Below are 13,954 nucleotides of genomic sequence, written 5' to 3'. Positions count from 1 at the left end.
TTATGGTCTCTCTCCCGAACGCATCAATGCAAGCAATGCAGGCACGTGGGCACTCAGGCCCTGGGGGGGAGCAGCCCGCTCTTTCGCACCCACCCTGCAACCAATCAGGTACATTTTGCCCAGTGGACAGGACAGGTGCCCCAAGCACCCTGCAAAACTAAGCACCGTTTTGGCTTTATAGGTCAGGGGAAGGGAGGCTGCGGCCAAGAAAATGAAGACAGGGGGAAGAAGATCCACCCTTGGGCCTCGCTGGCCCTGCTAAGAAGCTCAGTCCTGCCATTGGGAGGGATCTAACCCTTCCACTTTCTCCGTCCAAAGAGCCACGGTCTCTGGCGAAATGTCAGGGCCTAAACCTACAGACCATGGCCACACAGGCCGGAAAACCCACTGCAGCCAAAGAGGAGAAAAGGTGGGAAACTGCAGGTTCCCCTCGCTAGTTAGTAGTTACTTGGGGAGGGGGCATCAAACTGGGAAGCCATCCAGTTCAGCATGTGGGGTGTGGCTGGAGACATTTCAAATCCAAAACAGTGCCCAGAAATTCTCCACCTGGAGGCTGGCAACCGTAATCGAAATGCACCCCGCCTTGACTCAGCACTGACACAGTGGCCATTCCTCAGCCTACAGAGGCACAACAGTGATGCTCCCAACTGGGCAGGGGCCAGCCCGAGGCGCTGCTTCTATGGGCCAGGAGCCATCTTCCCCACCCCTTTTATTGATACCCGATGCTCAGCCACACCAGTGGGATAAAGTGGTCTGGAAGAGGAAAAGGGGAGCAAGCGTATGAACAGCTTTGGAGTGGTCGAGGAAAGGGACGTTCGGTGGGGGAATCAACGGTAAGGTTAGATGCCCACCGGCTGCCCATTAATGTGCAGCTTTTTGAAGAGAGGAGCAGAGTCCATGACACGGCGCTGCATTGTTATTCTTTCCTTTAAAAAAGGCTTCCACACTGGTCTCTTCACCCCAAGCCCTGCCTCTTCCAATGCGCACCTCCTGTGCCTGCAGCCACAGACCCGTGCAATTAGAGTAATTGGCCATGGAAAACCGTCATACAGGGGAAAGGACCAATTCCCCAACTACGCTTCGTAATGTTGCAGAAGTTTCTCAAAGTTCTGAAAGGTTCGCTGCAGATGTTTTCCGAAGTCCTCAACAATTCGCTGCAGACATTTCTCAAAGCCCTCAACAGTTCACTGCAGATGTTTCTTGAAGCCCACAACCATTCGCCACAGACGCTTCTCAAAATATGCCCCGCTAAGCAGAGAGAAGGGAGGAAGGAGATATTCTGTGCCTTCCACAGACAATCAGTGAACATTTGACGAGGCTCCATCTTTGAGCAGCTGAGACCTTCCTCTCCCTCCTCTTTCCCCCCTGTTTGGCTGCTCTTCTTCCAAGCGGTCAAAATGGGCTCCAAGGGAAGAGGAATCCACAGGCCTTCCTTGGAAAACAGGTGGTGGTCTGAGCATTGGGGGACACCTTCCGTCTGACCAGTGGTCCTCCTTCCGTGTGACCGACCTCGCAGGGTTCTCGTGAAAGTAAAATGGAGAACGATTAAGATTCAGAGCAGGTCAGCCAAGGTCGGTCTCCAAGGCTCTTAATAAGTCTCCTTCTGAATATCTGGCACTGAACAGGGAGGATTTGGCTTTTTTCAAGAAAAATAAAAAATCAAGGACATTTTTATTAAAAGATTTCTCTAAGCAAATCAAATTTTTGAAGCCCCAAGATTTATTTAAAGGTTCTATTTTTAAGCTTTTAAATATATCCTGGCTTACAACGGATCCTGACTTTAATACAAGGAAGCATGTTAAAGACGGCTGCTGTTTTCCATTAAAAATTATTCCTTCTCGTTTTCATCCACACCGAGTTGGAGGGGAAATACATCTCTATAATGAAAGGAAGGTGAACATGGGGCAGGGGCTGTGGAACATTTTGTGCTCCGTGTGAAGCCCAGCAGCCGCCCCTGAGCCTGTGACCATGAACCAACCTGACCAGCGTCACAGGGTTGTTGTGAGAATACGGCACCCTGAGCCCCTAGGAGGAAGGGAGAAGCCAAAAATGGGACCAGGGGAGCATTAAAAACCACCGAGGGACAAAAACAACAACCAGGCGCTTGAGATCAAGTATTTAAGATACGATTGGTCATATATTATGAGTTTGCTATTTGTGCAAATTATGAACGTTTAGACAGTCAGCCAAAACCAGCGGGGGCTTTTCAGAAACACAGCAAGACTTGGCTTCCAGGAAGCGCACGGCGCTTCATTTCCAAGGGTTTGATGTTGCACAGAACCTTCACAAGGTCACCGAGAGCCGAAGAGCGGGCCTGATTCTCCTGACGGGGGAAGCGCCAGAGACCCACCAAAAGTCACACGCGCTGTAGATCAGAAAAGAACTCCCAGCCCATTCTGGCCCCATCTGAGCCATGCTGTGGTCAACAGCCTTGGTGGCACCCCGTGAGATGTCAGTGACTGAACTGGTTACAGTGGTCCACAGCAGAGAGGAGGGGGCACAAGGGGCCCTGGATTCCCACCATTACAGCCCTCCTCCCAGTTCCTGGCCCCTGGCCCCTTACACAGGAAGGCTGATGATGGGCCTTCAAGAGAATCAGAATCACGCACTGGAAGGGACCACAAAAGACCATCTAGCCCCCCCCAATACCTTCTCAGGGACTTAAAAATCATGCACACCTTAACAGGTGCTCCTCCAATCTCCTCTTGAAAACTTCCATCAAAGGAGGCTTCATCACCCTCCGAGGCAGCATATTCCATCTACAAATAGCCCTCACTGTCAGGAAATGTTTCCTAATATTAAAGTGGAATATCCTTTCCCACCATTTAAACCTGCTCCTTGTCTCTAAAGGGGTAGTAAACAAGTCAGCCCCCTCTTCAACAGGCCTCGCTTTGACGTAGTTCAACACAGCTATCCCATCCCCCCTATCTCGCCTCTTCTCCAAGCGTCACGTGCCCAACTCTCTCCGCCTCTCCCCGTAAGGCCCAGATCCCAACCCCTCAGCCATCCTAGTCCCCTTCTCTGAGCAGGTTCCAACTTGTCCAGATCCTTCTTGAACTGCAGCACCCAGAACTGGACACGATGAGGCCCGTTCGATGCAGAATAGAAGGGTATTATGGCTCCCCTGCCTCTAGTTTCTATGCTTCTAGCAAGGCAGCCAAATATCGCATTAGCCCGCCTATCTGCCAGATCGCACTGCTGGCTCACATTCAGCTGATTGAACTCCTAAGTCCCATCCACATGTACTCCTCTCAAGCCAGGGATCCCCCATCTCATTTCTATGCATCACACGATTACCCAAATCTAATACGTTACACTTTTCCCTATTAAAATTCATTTTGTTGGCTATGGCTCCCATCTATTAAGATCTCCTTGGAGAGCAGAGAGGCGGGGACTGGGACACCTTACCACCCCCCTTTACACCGTCCTAGGACCTCAAAAGCACCACGTGCGGCTGAAAGAAGAAAGCAAGTCCCTTACGTGTGTAGGGTGTGCGGCGGCTGCTCGTTCCTCTCCTGCTGGCCGTAGCAGCTGGTTTTTGCTTCAGGGATGAAGGAGTACCTGTCCAACATGGCGGCCGATGCTGTTGTGATAATCCCAAGGCCGTCCTGGACCCGAGCCCTCAAACTGTAGTCCCACTCGTCGTAGGCCACGGAAATCAGCCCCGAGGGAAACTCCGGGGGCGTGATTTCCATGTTCCCGCTGACCAAGCTGGGGACGATCCAGAAGAAGTCGTAGCCAGTCAAGCCCAACGAGCGCGCCTCGTCCAAGATGTAGACGGCCTCGTCCTTCGAGCAGTACAGGAGGATGACGGAGGAGTGGATCTTCTTCAGCTGCACCGTCGTCCGGGCATCCCCGATGGGCGTGTCCAAGGTGATGACGTTCTGCATGTCCCAGCCCACAAAGCTGTTCTCCACGGTGTACTTGATGAAGCTCACAAAGTCCCGGTAGCCGGGGAAGGTGCTGGTCACCAGCGAGAAGACGTGCCAGTCGTAGTATTGCATGAATTTCAGCATGACGATGGCCTCCTGCTGGATGGAGGCCCCGAACTGGAAAAAGGTGGACATCACGTCCTGCAAGGAAAGCAAGGGAGAGAGGAAACGTAGGTGGATGTCAAATGGCTTGGTGGGGGGCTTCGGGTCACCGTCAGCCCCTCCCTCATTGCACCTGCCACCAAGGAGGAACTTTCCTGCCTTATCATATGTAACTGCCCTGAGCCGTATGGGAGGGCGGTCTAAAAATCGAATGAATAAATAAATATAAGCTGCCAATGCTGAAGGGTCTTCTACCCCTTCCCCCAACGGTCCCTGCAATGTGGTTTGGCTCAACTGGGACCACCTGCTCTGCAATGGGAGATTGTGGCTCAGTGGCAGAGCATCTGCGTGGCGACCAGACGGTCCCTGGTTCAATCCCCGGCAGCATCTCCAGTGAAGAGAAGCAGGCAGAAGGCTAAGGGTCTCAGCACCTTGGACAGCGTCTGCGGGTCAGAGGAGGCCAGGCTGAGCTTGACTGGCTCAGGTGAAGGCAGTCGGTGTAGGGAATGGGCATGGTGCAGAGGCAGAGGCTCTGAGGTCCCAGGTTCAATCCCTGGCACCTCCAGTGAAAGGATCGGCTTTGGGGTAAGAACTGGAGAGCTGCTGCCAGCCTGAATCTGACTCAGTGTTATGCAGCTGTATGTGTTCAACAAGCCTGCTCTCTCCCACTTTGGTCAAGGGGAGCCTTACAGAAGACAGAGGCTGAAACTGAACACCTGGCCCTTTTTTCAGGGTGTGGGCCACCACCAAAGGTCAGTTCGTGCGCACATAGTCATCCTGGGGGGCGCTCATATGAGTGACTAGTAACATCATGTACAGAAACCAACTTCTGCGGCCCATCAATGGAAAAAAAATTGAGCATTTGCCCTTGGAAACAGAGTGACTGGGACATCCTGGCCACTGGCGGGGGGCGGAGGGGGTTGCCAAATCCAGGTTAGAAAGGTTTTGGGGTGCAGCCACCAAGGAGTACGTTCCCAGAGATGCCACCCTCCAAAGTGGCCATTTTCCCCAGGGGAACTGATCTCTGTAGCCTGGAGAGGAGCTGTTATTCTGAGGGATCCCCAGGCCCCACCTGGAATCTGGCATCCCTACGAGGGGAACATGAGTCAGCAGCACGTCTCCCCCACCCCCTCGCCCAATATCAAAGAAATCCAAACAATTGAAGCAGTAAATATCGGCAGTGTGGACACGGCAAGGTGCTACATCAGAAACGTTGACAGTCGCTGTCACAGAAGGAAATTAAACTCCGACAGGCTGGACAAACCCAGCTCAGCTCCATCTCACTGGTTTATGGTGCCAGGCTACAGATTAGATGCAAGGGGCATCCAGAGATGGGTGATCAGCCTCAGGTAGGGTCAGCCCCTCTCTCGGAAGGGGTGTGGCTCAGAGGCAGAACACCTGATTTCTAGAAGAGGAAGATGAAGAAGAGCTGGCTTCTTATGCCCTGCTTTTTACTACCCAAAGGAGTCCCAAACAAACCCCTTTGCTTCCTCTTCCCACAACAGCCTGAGTCAGCCCTGAGAGAACTGTCAAGATCACCCAGCAGGTTACACGTAGAGGGGGATCAAACCCAGCTCTCCAGATTAGCTTTTTTAACCACTGTACCATACTGGCTCTCAAGAAGAACTGGGGAGGGAGGTTATACCCTGCTTTTCCTCACCCAAAGGAGTCCCAAAATGGCTTACAAACCCCTTTCCCTTCCTCACCCTAAAGCAGGCACCCTATGAGGTAGGTGAGGCTGAGAGAGCTTTGACAGAACTGCACAGTGAGAACAAATCTAACAGGATTGTGACAATCTCAAGAACACCCAAACTGCTGCATGTGGAGCAGTGGGTAATCAAACCAAGTTCTCCAGATTATAAGCTGCTGCTCTTAACCACGACACCATGCTGGCTCTCTACGCAGAAGGTCCTGGGTTCAATTCCTGGCATCTGTTGCAACTCGCTTTCCACCCCCACCCCCCGTGGATCCAATATGGACATTGATTCCCTTCCTCCCCCTGGCCCCATATTCACCAGTTAGCAAGAACTCTGTCATGTACCAGATGCTAATTTCGGCTTCAACACAATTAGCTTTCTTGGCCCAGGTTTGGAACAGAACGGCCACTCTTCTGTTCTAGATGCTCACTCTCAAATTGAAATCTGCATACGGGAAGGATAAATATTCCTTGTTACACAACTCGAAAGCTTTCTCTTCCCTGGGTTTCGTCTCTGGTGGGGAAGGCAACTCGGGAGGTTTGGGGATGAGGAAGATATTCTATTTCTCTGGTAGAAAAAAGTTCAGGCCCAGCAGGACCTTCAAGACCCAGAAAGCTTTCCTAGAGGTATACGCTTTGGTGTGCATGCACACTCCTGCCGATACAGCGAAACGGAAGTTGCCAGGAATAAAACCCAGGCAGAGGGGGAGCGGCAAATTAGTTTATCCTTGCCGTGGTCAGTTTTGATTCTGGAGACGTGACCTGGATAGCCCAGGCAAGCCCGATCCCGTCCAAATACTCGTTGATCCTGCTTATCTTCCAAGATGGGATGGAATTGGGCTAGCCTGGCCTACCCAGGTCCCCTTGGTGATGTATCCAATATGCACTTGTTCAATTTGCACACATGGGGCTCAGGGCGGCTCGCGACATAATTGTGGCTGACCGTGTGCAACGGAAACGAACAAAGAAACATTCAATACTTTGGGAAAGATGGCAAGAATCAGGCAGGGGGGGGGAACATTTTAAATTACTTAAGGATGTCAAAATTAGTTAGGAGTGAGTAGGACCAGCCCACATAATTCACCAGGAAACAACAGAAAAGAATTGGAAAAATTGATGCTGAACAGGATATTTAAATAATAATTTTTAAAAGGATAAATAGTCACACATGACAATCAAAGTGGGAACGGTAGACATTAACAACACCAACGTATCCGTAGTTGATCCAGCGGCCTACGTAACCAAGCATAGGATTGCACTGTAAAATGGCTAGGGGGTTGCCCCCCAATTTAAATTATGGAATAATTTAGTCAGCATCCTGTTTATGGGATGGCACGCTCGTGTAGTTTTCCCTTTCCAGCACTCCATGAAAGGAATGGCTGCTTTGGATCAAATATGTTGGATCATCTCCCAAAGAACAAGAACGGTTTGTTTAGGGTTGGCCCTACAGCAGCTCCTTTTATGAGCACTTAATGTTTGCATTCAGCCACTAGGGGGGGCGCTACAGCGGCACCTAGAGGCACAACATGAGTATTACATAGCGGAGAACACCAACAGAATGGAATAAAAATGGGAAAAGGAATTAATTTTAAAACACGTCTCCTCCCTAGTCGAGCTAGCAAACCACAGATATATCATCTCTCATGTTGAGTGCACCAGTCTGTATTTTTTAACCACTGCCCTGAGATCTACAATGCTAAAATATAGAAGGCACTCTGCGGTTCTCTTGGCTGCACCCCTGCATATCCTAAAATCAATTTGTTTTCGCTTTAGCATGTGATGTTCATGAATCAAGATTTCTCAAAGGAGTATAACGTGAAAGGAGCTCAGCCATAAATTAGCTTTATTCTTTGCTGAGCAGGTGTGCACTAGTTTTAATTGGTGCATACCTTCAGGGTTTTCTGCTCTGAAAATCTTCTAACCGTACACAGGACAGAAGCTGCAAATGCAAAAAACCCGGAGTTTGATGTCTGACGTAAAACAATAAATCCGACAGACGGGGGTGGGAGGAGTCTGCGGGAGCGTCTGAAAACTAAATAACAATCAAGGAAAAGAGTACCACAGGCACTATGGTTTCATGGAACTGAGATTTGCACTGGGTCCAATTAGGAAACTGTTGACACACACTGGAGACGGCAGTGTTTGTGCAAGGGCTTAGGTGGAAATCGACAACCAAACAGCTCCGGCAAAAAGCCACTGAATGAGACAAGTTCAGACCGCAGAAGAAGAAGGAGTCCTTACTGGACACACGCAGGGTTCTCTCTTGTCCCAAACTACATAAAGCTGTTTGGAAGTCGTATGCTGGACTGACCTTGCAGAGGGGCGGTGGAGAGGAACCGTGGCTTGGAGGGAGACCATCTGCTCAGCAGGCAGAAGACCCCAGCTTCAATCCCCAGCAGCGTCTCCAGTCATGAGAAGCAGGCAGGAGGGGATGGGGGAGGCTTCAGGGTCTCAGCGCCTTGGACAGAAGCTGCAGGTCAGAGGAGACCAGACTGCTCTTGATCAGCTCAGGTGAAGGCAGCTGTGGCTCAGTGGAGAAGACCCTCTGCTTGGCAGCCAGGAGGTCCCCAACTCAATCCCCAACTGCAGCATCTCCAATTAAAGGACCAGGCAGAAGGTGATGGGAAAGATTTCTGCCTGAGACCCTGGAGAGCAGCTGCCAGTCTGAGCAGACAATACTGGCCTTGACACACCAAGGGTGTAAGTATCACGTAACATCTATTCCATCTAGGACTTAAAGCCAATAGGCTGTTTGACCAGATAAAAGACCAAAAAGTTATCGCTCTTCAATATACATTAAAAACAAAGGTCGTTTCATTGCAACATTCTCCTCACCTCTATTTTATTCTCGCAATCATTCTGTGAGGTAGTTTAGGCTGAGAGTCTGTGACCGGCCCAAGGTCCCTCAGCAAAATTTCACAGGATGCGTGAGGATTCGAACCCGATTCTCCCAGTCTGCCGCTCTTAATCACTACACCACCCTACACCCACAAGTTGATCTCATAGGGTCATGCCTCCACCAATTAATCCACTCCACGTTTCAGTCAATTAATCTATTGCTTGCAGTCCAATTGACAATTGAGAGAGGGGGAGAAGATCTGGGACAGAGGAGGGAGAAACTTAATACCCGGAAAGCTAGAGGGGGAAGACATTTCTTCATTCCTGCTTCTTACTTGCCAAGCCATTTCAAGCATCGGAGAGTGGACAGATCCAGTTCCCCAAAGCTATCGTGAAATAGATCTGTTTATCATCAGAATTCTCTGTGACTGAAAGGTGGCCCGAAATTTCCTTTGACGGTTGGTAATGAAGGCAGATGGCATTGCGCTCCAGCCTCCCTTTGGAGGGTATCTCTGTTGTTATGATTTTCCTGCCTTCTGCACAGCTTCCCCCCAAACAACTGATGTGCTCCTCTCTTTTTAGAACTAGACACACTAATTACAGTGAGAGGCAGGCAAATTAACCAGCCCCCTGCGAGGACAGAGAGGGCTTTTAAAAAACAGCTCCGAACCCTCCTGTCTCCAGCTCCAGCCAGTTCTTTCTTCTGATAAGTTCTGAACGGTCCGAAGGTGGGAAGGAAACATGATGGAGCCTGATCTCATAAGATCCTGGAAGCTGAGCAGGGACAGTCCTTGGAAGGGAGACCACCAAGGAAGGCTCTGCAGAGGTGATGGCCAACCCTGCCCTTTATCCCTTGCCTGGAAGGCCTCTGTCTGGGGTCGCCATAAATCTCTCATCAGATCTCAGAAGCTAGGCAACACTTGGTAAGCTGGCATCCCTATCTGGCACACGGGAAAAGGCAATGCCTAACCATCGTTCACCTTGGAGACTCCACAAATAGGCCTTCAGGGGTCCCCATAAGTTGGCTGCCATTCAACAGCACATGCTCCCAATCTAGGGCTATCTATTTCGAATCTCTCAAGGCCTCCCACTGAGCTTCAGGAACGAAGGGAGGCTCAAACCCAGGCCTCTCCGGGGTGAATTCAAGCAGTCACCCACCACAGCATGCTGGGAGTCCCGCTGTAAGAGAACGCATCCCACGGGGAGCACAGCACACAAAGTGATCAGGGATTAAGAAGCAGGCCAAAGGAATAGGCTCCTCCCTGGGGAACGCCAGCCCCTGGGGATAATTTCTGGATTGCAAACAGCACGGCCTGGTTGGTATTTGCATCAAGCTCCCAGCGTTCTTCTGGCAGGGATTTGACGCCAAACCGACACACAATTAGCCGAGGCGTTCGACAGCGGGGTCTTTTGTGTCCCTGATTAAGTGGGCCGCCCTTCCCTCCCCCTCCCTGAATGGGAAAACAGCAGCCAAGTTGGGAGGCAATTACTCACTGAAACATCTCAATAGCGGAGAGCTCTCCAGCAAGGCTCTCCTCCAAATTAAACTGATCAAACGGCGAATTAATAAAGGGAGGGTTAGCCACGGACCCTCTTAACAGCTTCGCGCCCCAAATAGGTTACGGGTGTTTCCCCCCCCCCTCTGAATTGTTTACTGAGGAGCCGTTAGCCTCCCCGATGGGCTCCCGGCAGGAGGGCTTGGGGATAATTGGGGTTATGAAGACTGACGTGAACTTGCGTGCACAACACCAAGGCCGGCCCAGGACGGCTCTCCCCACAAGCCTTCCAGGCACCACCTACCATCCTCAGGCTGTCCTCCCACCGAAGGAAGTTCATGCCACATCTCCCAATTCTTAAAAAAGGATTTGCAAGTCGCCTTGAGCCCCAAAGGGAAGCCGGAGTGTAAATATGCCAAAATGCCCTGACCTGGATGGCCCAAGCTGGTTCTAACTTGTCCGATCCTGTAAGCTAGCCAGGCAAGGGCCAACCTCCTGTTTTCTGGCAGCTAAGTTGGGTTGTTGTTTGGACAGGAGATGGTCAAGGGAGCTCCAGGCCGCTCTGCAGAGACGGGCAACAGCCAACCACCTCTGTCTCTTGCCTTCAAATCCCTATAGAGCAGGGGTAGTCAAACTGCGGCCCTCCAGATGTCCATGGACTACAATTCCCAGAAGCTCCAGAAGCATTCGCTGGCAGGGGCTTCTGGGAATTGTAGTCCATGGACATCTGGAGGGCCGCAGTTTGACTACCCCTGCTATAGAGTCACCCTAAGTCAGCTGTGACGCAACAACACGTGACACACGCACAGTATGAAACACAGGCGACAAACACACCCGCCACACAGCACATACAACCAAACCGTCCCAGGCCCGTTCAAGTTTCGCGCCAGACAGAAATCCGGCGGTGAAGTTTGCAGGCTGTTCCCTAACCCGCCCACCCCAAATCGGTGATTCTGCTGAGTTGAGAAAAGCTGCGACAGAAGAGCTCCAGACAGAAAGATAATTAAAATCTGGAGATGTACAGAGGGAAGGCCGGACAAAGATAAATCCCTCGGCTCCGGTGGATTCGCTGCTTCCTCTCAATCCTTCATACTGGCCAAGGAACTCTCCCTGTCTGGGCTTCACACCCCACCTCTCCTCCCTCTTGCTCTCCAGTTTCATTGCCTCCCCTCAGAATACTTCCAGAAATCACGGCAGACTGCAAAAACAAAACGAAACAGAAGAGCTGTCTCAAGCATTATTGCCTTAGACAAGCAGTGTGGAAAACAGGGGGTGGGGGGGGGGGAGATTCCTTTCCATAGATTTAAGGACAGTGGTGTGGGTGTTGTTGTTGTTTTAAAAAAATGCATAACGAATGACCTGGTGTCAAATTGGAATCATTATGCACTTCTAAATAGTCATGATGGTCACCCTTACTTGAGGTTCCCATTTGCACCGAATCATGTTCTTTGCAAGCTAATAATAATAACGCAATGCAGCTTTATTTATTCTCTAAGAGAACTCCCCTGCGAGAACAGCCCTAAGAGAACTGTGAGTGGCCCCAGATCCAACAGATCCAAGTGGGTCTCCGGGTTGGCCTGACGCAGCAGAACAAAGTCTGAGTCCAGGGGCAGCTCCAGGACCCACAGAGCTCTATTCAGGGCAAGAGCTTGCAAGTACAGGCACACTTCTTCGGAAATGGAAGCAACCCTGCCTTACTCACAGGCAAAGCGGGAGAGTCAATTAGCACACAGCATAATGAGAATGGTTAACGGACTCCCGAGATAAATAGGAAAAACTAGCAATTTGGATTTGTTTGTATTCCCTGGAGACTGAATGGCCTGGGAAACATCTTGGGTTCAATAAAGGTGTCTACATAAAAGAGGAATGAGCAAACATATAATCAATGGCTGGCAGCAATTAGCCGACCCAAGTTCATCCCGCCGATTGTGACTGCAGAGGTTCTCCAGAGTGGAATCTGCTGCTCTTAACCAGGACCCCAAGCTGGCAAGGGAAGGGTCCTCGGTGGGGCACGGAGCCCTACAACCCGCCCTCCCAAGAAGCCATCTTCTCCAGGGATCTCAGGAGATCTCCAGGTCTCACAGGGAGTTTGGTAACCTGCCTTCCCTGAAAAACTATTCTGGCGACAAGCCAGGGGAGTGGAGAGGCAGGGAAAGCAAGCAGATGTCCTCCTGAGATGGGGCTGACTAAAGCCTTGGCAGGATGGAGCGGCGTGGCTGCATAACCTCATCTGCACCCACCGCCCTGCTGCCTGGTCCAAAGCACGAGCCGGCTCATGATCCACGCGTCTTGCTAATAGAGGGGAAGGAAAGATGGAAAAGTGAACCCCTCCCATGGCGGCCTTTATTCAAAATTAGGATTCTCCTGTCCCCAAAATGGAAGTGCTTGAAATTACTCGTAGTAGAGGATTGGTTGGTGAAGATGTTGGAACTTCCAGAGATGGCTAAACTGGTTTCCTTTATTGGAGAAAGGACAATGTCAACATTTATTACTAACTGGGACCCCCCCCCCCAGACTTTGGCACGGTGGGTTTGATGATTAAGGGGGGGAGGTTTAGAGAACAGGAAAAAAAAGAGATCTTGTTTCTTCTATAACTGCAAAGTAAAAGGTAGGTGTATAACTTTACTTACGCTTGGGGGGGACATCTTCTTTGGGGCTGATAGAACTGGAGCCCCCTGGCCCAATCTTTTTCAAACTTGGGTGGGTGAGGAGAGTCACCAGCAGCTATGCTGCAAATTTGGTGCCTCTGCCTTTAAAAATCATCTATAACCATCTATAATTGACTAAATCATCTATAATAACTGACCATAAAAATATCTATATAGGCTATAATGGAGCTGGATTGAGGTTTGGGAATATTGGGAAATATCAGTATTTTGGGGTTTCAATATACCCGAAACTACTGGGGTTAGGGGTGGTTTTGCACACCTCTCACCATGTGTGGCTAGACAGGAATGTCAGTGGCTTGTTCCCAATTCCTACTACCTCCAGAGGGATCCAGGCCATGGGAATTTGGACCTTCTGCATGGAAAGCAGGTGATCTGCCCCCGACCCACAGCTGCTCACGTGCACAGAGTGGCAGAAAATACCTCCGGCGAGAGGAAACATCACTTTATCTCCAGAAGAAACCAGGACAGACTTTCCAGCCGCATGCTCCGGTGCGCGCGCATGGAGCTCCTGTTCCTCGTCGCAGGTGTGGCTTCTTGCCCTCTCGAACAAAACAAAACCTTCCGCCGTGGAATGAAAATGGGAGTGATTTAATCAACCCAACAGCATCCAAGGATTCCTTCTGCGCTACTGGCTCCCACGTTGCCGAGCGAGCGCTCGCAAAGACAGCTGGCGGCCAAGGAGCAGGACGGACGGCAAACACCTCGGGCAAAGCCAAGAGAGATCACCTCTTTGGGTCCCTTCCGAGAGAGCAGGCACATCGGGCTCCATCCAGCCAAGCCCTCTTTCAATTAGCTGTCAGATTAGGAGGCCGTCTTTCTTTCCAGGTCATGGGGCATTTCCCATCCCCGCAAGGCTCTGCGCCTAAGAGGGGTTACCGCAAAAACCCAATTAAAAGGCTACCGTGAGAGGGGAGCGGTCCCAAGTTTGGGGGCTTTTTAGCTAATTTTGCTGTTAATGGTAAGATGTTTCTGAGGAGCAATTTGTTACCCAATTGCCAGAGAGGCCTAGTCGCAAGGGAGTGGCGGGCTATAAATCTAATAATAATAATAATAATAATAATAATAGTCCTGATTGTTTCTGCAGTTCGCCCCAATTCCTCTCGCCTCTGTCTACTCTACAGTCTTTATTCTCACGAAGAGATTCTAACATTTCTTTCTGGCATTTCACCTCAGACAGAGGCAAGAAACATGAGGATAAACAAGGGAGAGGGGGACTTGCCG

General features: G+C 50.6%; 1 protein-coding gene across 5 annotated transcripts in view; it reads right to left on the bottom strand.

The window, feature by feature from the left end:
* The window catches only part of GRIN2A (glutamate ionotropic receptor NMDA type subunit 2A), a 118,343-nt gene that overhangs the window by 39,203 nt on the left and 65,186 nt on the right, over positions 1-13,954 (bottom strand). For all 5 annotated transcript variants that reach the window (XR_013227181.1, XM_077316285.1, XM_077316286.1 and 2 more), the window contains one exon: positions 3,481-4,073. Coding sequence is in view for 4 of the 5 variants with exons in the window: in XM_077316285.1 (XP_077172400.1) it covers positions 3,481-4,073 (593 nt within the window). In the remaining variant the exon portion in view is untranslated. The remainder of the gene's footprint in view (positions 1-3,480; positions 4,074-13,954) is intronic.

The sequence above is a fragment of the Paroedura picta genome, chromosome 17, assembly GCF_049243985.1.
Source record: "Paroedura picta isolate Pp20150507F chromosome 17, Ppicta_v3.0, whole genome shotgun sequence".
NCBI lineage: Eukaryota > Metazoa > Chordata > Lepidosauria > Squamata > Gekkonidae > Paroedura > Paroedura picta.
This window is presented reverse-complemented; position numbering and strand designations above follow the sequence as displayed.